Here is a 7,700-nt window from a genome sequence, read left to right on the forward strand (position 1 = left end):
GTAACTACAGTGTAAAGAGATAAAAGCGTGTTGTTCTATAATAAATCTAACAAAATGTCAGCGTTTGGAAAATTGTTGTGGTATAAAAGAAATTAAATACTTTAATAAATGCTGTCACAGGAAAATATTAGTCTTCAGGGTGGTAAGAGTAACTCCGCTTTGCATTGTTGATAGTTTTCCTCTCACAGCATGTCCTGTTGGGGTTTATTTCTTGCTTATCTGATTTATCTTCATTTAAAACACAGCTCTGAGTCCACAGGTGGAGAGTTACAGCAGTGATCAATAGAGTTAAAGTGTTTATTGTGAGTTGGTCTGATGCTGCTGCTGCCATCTAGAGGATAATGTGAGACACACAGGAGGGAAGCACTACATCCATGTAAGAATAAAAATGTGACCAAAACTCAAGAGAAGGCTCGAATCACATTGTGCGTGTGTAACGTGCATGACCACTATAAGTGCTTTGGAGCAGCAATTGTTCAGGTCAGTACTGAAATAGTCCAGGTTCATGTCATGTTAAGAAGCCTGTAAGTGGGCGGAGCCAGGGGTAAGTAGACCATTTTCTGTGAGTACTGAAGAGTAGAAGGGTGTGTAGCCAAGGATCTAACAATTACAATGAAACTGTATCAGAATATGTTCTTATATCCCCCAGAAATATCCCTGAATCTGTCTAACTGCTTTTTGTTCTTAATGTGAAGGGAATAAGAACAGAATTACAACATTACAAAGTCCATGATCGCATAACATTTCCCATTCCAGCTGCTGCTGCTTTTGTTTCATTTGTCAAGTTTTTGGAAGTGTGTTGTTTTGACCAGGAGAAAGACCTGAAGCACAGAATTTCATAGTGAAGTTTTTTCTTCATAAAGAGATGCAGGCAGCCACAAAAGTGGAGGGATGGAGACAGAATTTATTCATTTATTCATTTAATCATTAATCATCATCCAAAACACCTGTAACCTTTGACTCTCTTTCTTACAAACACTCTGTGGCTGGAAACTCAAAGTGACCTAAGTCTAGAAAATAGAACCTACCAAGTAACGCATAGCAACCACAGTCCATTATCGATGCAGTACTCAAAATGTAAAGGAGTAAACGTACAACACACAGGAAGCATTGAGTGGAGTTTAAAATACATAATATTCTACACTCCCCTTTAGGATTAATTAAATGTTTAATAATCAAAGTGAAAATAAAAAAGACAGAGAATAGTAATTATAATCATGAAATTACAAGTAAATCAGTAAAAATCAGTGTGTGGCTAAGCTTACTCATCCCAAAGTTCTAAAAACATTAGGAGGCAAATGCATCATTTGAAAATGATTATATAAAATGATTAAAAGTGATTAAAGTAGGGAATGATAAATGATGATTCATGATAAAAATAACAATAAATAATAATAAATGTTCGCTGTTGATTGTTGAGCGTGGCTATTGAGCTGAAACTTCAAACTAACCTCTAACCCTGTGTCATGGAGGTTATGAAAATCATTACACATCAGAAATGTAACTTGAAGGAGGTGTGTGTAATTTTGTGAACAACTCAAATCCTGACTCTCAAAACAAACTCACAACCACAAACTTTCAGCATCAGTTAATCACAGAACACATGATATCTAACATATGAAATGGCATCTTTTATACACTTTCTTTGACCACATTTCAGGATGAGGATGAAGGCTCTCAGCACTTCCATGTGCTGGTTTCCAAGCATATAGCAAACTTCTGAACAGCGATAAACTGGCTTTTTGAAAAACTATTCATTTACGTCATCTGATCTTGACAGGTTATTCCACAATTTAGTTTGAAACTAGAATAATTTTCAAATGAGAGGCCAGTCCAGTTTAATAGAGAATCTGGCAGCAACAATCTCATTGGTTAGAGGGCAATTTCTGACTCCAACTGTGTCCAACTGGTCAGTTTAACACTTGAGACTTTGATAGACTGAATCTGATTGGTTGGTGTTTGGGTTCAGACTTTGATAGACTGAATCTGATTGGTTGGTGTTGGGGTTCAGACTTTGGTAGACTGAATCTGATTGGTTGGTCATTTGTCTTGACTGGAAATGGAGCACATTTGGGTCATTTTCATAATCTCCATTTGTCTGAAATTATAATAATAAAAAAGAGAAGTTTTAGAAGTTGTAAAAACTTGAAATGTTTTGTCAAATTAATTAATGGAGTCAATGAGTTGTTTTACTGTTAATTTGTACTCACCTCTCTGTAAGTTGGTGTCATTGTTCCTGGGCCTGCAGGAAGATGAGGAAAGAAAAAGAACAAGTGTTAGTTTAATCTTTATAAGTACAGACACCACATGTATGACTGAAACCCTTTTGACATGAGTCTGATGTGTTATTGATTATATGACTATAACACTAACTGGGAGGAGAATCAGTCACGTAGCAGTCCAACATCATTTTCTATGGTGGTGGTGGTTTGTGTGTGTGTGTGTGTGTGTGTGTGTGTGTGTGTGTGTGTGTGTGTGTGTGTGAGTGTGTACTTTGCGTCCTGTGTCTCTTATGTAGAATCACAATGAGGAATATGACTCCAATCAGAAGCAGCAGCAGAATTACAGACACAGTGATCACAGTGGAAGCTGGAAATCCTGGAAGAGAAACAAACAGACCGTCACTTTAACCTACATGCTGATCATTCATAAGGGATCAGATTCATCAAAGTCATGTAGTTAGACTCTGGGGGTGATGAGGATCTGAGCAGAATCACCTGCTAGAAGAGAAGATGGAGGAGGCTCAGATGGTGATAATGATGATGATGATGATGATGAAGGTTGTGTTGCTATCGAGGTTGAAACTGGGACATGTGGATCTAAAGCAGTGAAAAGTTTAGTTAGATAATGAAAGACATTAAGTGAGTGAATCTAGTAAATGACTGATAGCAGCACAGATGCAACACAATACAGTGTACATTCTCTATGTGTGGAACTTCAGAAATACTGACTGAGACAACATGTCTCCATGTCTCTACAAACTCACCAGTAACTGTCAGGTCGATCTGTGTGAAATAAACCTTGTCTCCATGATCAGATGTCCAGGCTGCTTCAGCTCCACACCAGTATTCACCAGAGTCCTGCTCAGTTACATTTCTAATACTCACAGTCATCAATTGTTTTGCTCTGTCATCGTACAGGGAGAATTTCCCCTCATTTACATATTTTCTACTTTCTTTAACAGATTCTTTATAAGAACAAGCAGCACGTTGCAGCCTCGTCTTGCAGAGAAACTTGGAGTCACTCCTGAGGGATTCTGGGTATTTACAGCTGACAATCACATCTCCTCCTACATGGACAGTCTTACTGATGGACTTCTCATAGGACAGATCTGCAAATCACAACCATCAGATCAGTTTATATGTGTATATGTGTCCTAGCTCTGATTAACAACACTTAGACAGTTATACAGTAAATTTACATATAAATCTGATGTTTCTTCTGATAAAACACATAATTAAATCTCCTCATCTTCTGTTACTTTCAGCTTCACTACAGTGTAGATCTGTATTTCATCAGACACATCAACAGCACACGCGTATGTTCCTGTGTCCTGCGTAATCAGCTCTCTGATAAACACACTGAAGAATCCTGCACTTCTGCTGTCCTGAATTGAGAATCTGCCATCATGTGACCATTCACTGTGTAGTTTTGTTGTTATTGGATTAAAACACCACTGATGTGTTCCCATCTTACAGAAAGATTTGGGTTTGTCTTTATATTCATCCTCATATCTGCACTTGATGTTGATTCCTCCCCCTGCATATGCACTCACTTCTCTAGAGACCGAGCCCCCTGTTAAAAGCAAGTTCATATCACGGTTACAACGTACATAAGTAAGAAATAAAACACATGGGGGCGTGTTTTTAATGAAAATAATCACCATTGGAGCTAAGTATTTGTCAACGACACCACTAAGTGTTTTATTATTATTATTATTATTATTATTATTATTATTATTATTATTTGTCATGAAATCAGTAAGGGAACACTGAACTACACTTCCCAACAGCCATTGCACCAGAGTCACATGACCACCTGCACCTGATTCATCTTCCTGGTAATTAGCACTCTTGTATATAGTCACAGTTTGCATTGCCCTCTTTATCTCACGTTAGCCTTTCTTTGTCCATGTGTTTGGTGTCCATGCCATTTTGTGTTTTGCACTTTGTTTGTTTCTTTATTAAAACTGTAAATTCTGCATTTGCATCCGTCTCTACCTTGAAACGTGACATTATTATTATTAAATTTATGAGATAAACAGTCGTTCCATCACCAGCCTCTTATTTTCTCCCCCAAAACAAAACAAACCCAAAATACATATGTACAAAATCCAGGGAGACGGTTGTGAGTGCAGATGAGCGTTATTAAATAAACAACTAACAAACAACCAGAAGACAGAAAAAGAACCAAGACCTAGCAAAACCAACCAAAATTAAGACAAGGCTATGACAGGGGAAAACATAAACACCAAGCAACTAAGGAGAGAAAACACAGAACTTAAATAGAGAAACTAATCAGGAGAAATACACCTGAGGTGAGCACAAACACAGGAACTAAAACTAAATAAGAAGTTCAAAAACACGCGTGCCCTCTGCGGAGACCGTCCATGGTGGACCTGACATCATAATGCAGCTCGTCATGTTACTGAAAAAGTGAGGAGTTCAATCTGCTCTGTTTAACTGCTGAATAAACATTCATTAAACATTCAGCCTTTCGCAGAAAAACTAACCATATCAAGGAAAATATATTTTTGTTATTAAATAATGTGTTTTCACATCTATTAATGTGGTACATTATGTGGTAAAAGTCCCTGTGAACTAGCTGTTACTATAGAAACAATAATGTACTAGATTGAGCTCATTCGCATAAACCTGAGATTTTCAGTCAGCACTAATGTCAGAGCTGCTGTTATAGAAAATGAATCAACACCAATCAGTACTGAGCATTCAACACCACTGTAATATAATTATAAATAAGCATTATATAGCATATAGAAAATCCTACTGTTTGTACTTTCAGTGTAGGTAATGCTAATGATGCTAAATGTTCAGGAAGATAAACAGAAGGCAGCGGTGGGAGACTCACCTTCCTTTACCTTCAGTTCCACAGGTGTGTAAATGTCATTTCCCCAGGATATATCAACTCCACACTGGTACGTCCCAGTGTCCTCTACAGTGAGCTCTCTGATCATCACACTGAACTCTGCTGATTTGGTGTCATCAAACAGTGAGAATCTTCCTGAATTTATCCACTCGTTTTTAGCTCCTGTCATTATTTGATTAGAACAGCCTGGCCATGAACCCTTACAGAAATATTTTTGTTTTTGTGTGTATTCTGTATGATACTTGCACTTGATAAGCACTCCTCCTCCTGAATATCCTGTTACTTCCTTGGAGGCTCCTCCATCTAACAAAACACCAAACATCCATCTGAGCAAAACCTTCCTTCCTGTAACACTGCTGCTGATAGTGAGGATTATTCTGAAGTGCATTTCTTTACCTGAGATCAGACAGAGGGTGAAGATGAGGAAGATCTTCATCCTGAGTTCACACTCCCAGATCTCCACACCAACTCCACTTCAGAAAGATATTAAAGCTCCTGTTCTTTCAAAGGCTCGCTTAAAAGTCTGTCACAGTCTCTGACCCACCCAGATCTGTCGTAACCAGAAAGTGAAACCACGTCCACTTCCGCTTCTGTCTCTGTGAGGAAACTGCTCACAACAAACGTGTGTGTGAAGTGTGTGAGCAAAATGCAGCAGAGACACTTTCAAATGAATTCAAACTGTCACACTTGACTTTGTAAATGTATAAGTGTGTGTTGACTTGCGTAAGCTTCACCACTTCATATCACAGCACACGTCACGCATTTTTACATTTTTAAATATGAGGAAATATCGTACGTGTAAACATATAATCTAGCTACAAAAAACAGCAGTTCATGAAGGAATCTAAAAAATCATCATTATAGTATCTTATAGCGTCATAAGATACATTATAGCATCTTATTATTAAATGTAACTGTAAATGGTTATTATTATTAAATGTAACTGTAAATGGTTATTATTATTGAATGTAACTACAGTGTAAAGAGATAAAAGCGTGTTGTTCTATAATAAATCTAACAAAATGTCAGCGTTTGGAAAATTGTTGTGGTATAAAATAAATTAAATACTTTAATAAATGCTGTCACAGGAAAAAATTAGTCTTCAGGGTGGTAAGAGTAACCGCTTTGCATTGTTGATAATTTTCCTCTCACAGCATGTCCTGTTGGGGTTTATTTCTTGCTTTTCTGATTTATCTTCATTTAAAACACAGCTCTGAGTCCACAGGTGGAGAGTTACAGCAGTGATCAATAGAGTTAAAGTGTTTATTGTGAGTTGGTCTGATGCTGCTGCTGCCATCTAGAGGATAATGTGAGACACACAGGAGGGAAGCACTACATCCATGTAAGAATAAAAATGTGACCAAAACTCAAGAGAAGGCTCGAATCACATTGTGCGTGTGTAACGTGCATGACCACTATAAGTGCTTTGGAGCAGCAATTGTTCAGGTCAGTACTGAAATAGTCCAGGTTCATGTCATGTTAAGAAGCCTGTAAGTGGGCGGAGCCAGGGGTAAGCAGACCATTGTCTGTGAGTACTGAAGAGTAGAAGGGTGCGTAGCCAAGGATCTAACAATTACAATGAAACTGTATCCGAATATGTTCTTATATCCCCCAGAAATATCCCTGAATCTGTCTAACTGCTTTTTGTTCTTAATGTGAAGGGAATAAGAACAGAATTCCAACATTACAAAGTCCATGATCGCATAACATTTCCCATTCCAGCTGCTGCTGCTTTTGTTTCATTTGTCAAGTTTTTGGAAGTGTGTTATTTTGACCAGGAGAAAGACCTGAAGCACAGAATTTCATAGTGAAGTTTTTTCTTCATAAAGAGATGCAGGCAGCCACAAAAGTGGAGGGATGGAGACAGAATTTATTCATTTATTCATTTAATCATTAATCATCATCCAAAACACCTGTAACCTTTGACTCTCTTTCTTACAAACCCTCTGTGGCTGGAAACTCAAAGTGTCCCAAGTCTAGAAAATAGATCCTACCAAGTAACGCATAGCAACCACAGTCCATTATCGATGCAGTACTCAAAATGTAAAGGAGTAAACGTACAACACACAGGAAGCATTGAGTGGAGTTTAAAATACATAATATTCTACACTCCCCTTTAGGATTAATTAAATGTTTAATAATCAAAGTGAAAAGAAGGAAGACAGAGAATAGTCATTATAATCATGAAATTACAAGTAAATCAGTAAATCAGTAAAAATCAGTGTGTGGCTAAGCTTACTCATCCCAAAGGTCCAGAAACATTAGGAGGCAAATGCATCATTACAGCATTAATATGGAAAATGATTATATAAAATGATTAAAAGTGATTAAAGTAGGGAATGATAAATGATGATTCATGATAAAAATAACAATAAATAATAATAAATGTTCGCTGTTGATTGTTGAGCGTGGCTATTGAGCTGAAACTTCTAACTAACCTCTAACCCTGTGTCATGGAGGTTATGAAAATCATTACACATCAGAAATGTAACTTGAAGGAGGTGTGTGTAATTTTGTGAACAACTCAAATCCTGACTCTCAAAACAAACTCACAACCACAAATTTTCAGCATCAGTTAATCACAGAACACATGA

General features: G+C 37.4%; 1 protein-coding gene across 1 annotated transcript; it reads right to left on the reverse strand.

Moving 5' to 3' along the window:
* Positions 1-878: 878 nt before the first annotated feature.
* LOC128628729 (CMRF35-like molecule 6) lies at positions 879-3,327 on the reverse strand. The gene is made up of 5 exons (XM_053683727.1): positions 2,987-3,327; positions 2,718-2,819; positions 2,494-2,598; positions 2,211-2,242; positions 879-2,098 (listed from the first exon to the last, which is right to left on the reverse strand). Exons 1-5 carry the CDS (start codon positions 3,111-3,113, stop codon positions 1,916-1,918), a joined length of 549 nt encoding a protein of 182 aa, XP_053539702.1. The 5' UTR covers positions 3,114-3,327; the 3' UTR covers positions 879-1,915.
* Positions 3,328-7,700: the final 4,373 nt, after the last annotated feature.

This window comes from Ictalurus punctatus, chromosome 11, assembly GCF_001660625.3.
Source record: "Ictalurus punctatus breed USDA103 chromosome 11, Coco_2.0, whole genome shotgun sequence".
Taxonomy (NCBI): domain Eukaryota; kingdom Metazoa; phylum Chordata; class Actinopteri; order Siluriformes; family Ictaluridae; genus Ictalurus; species Ictalurus punctatus.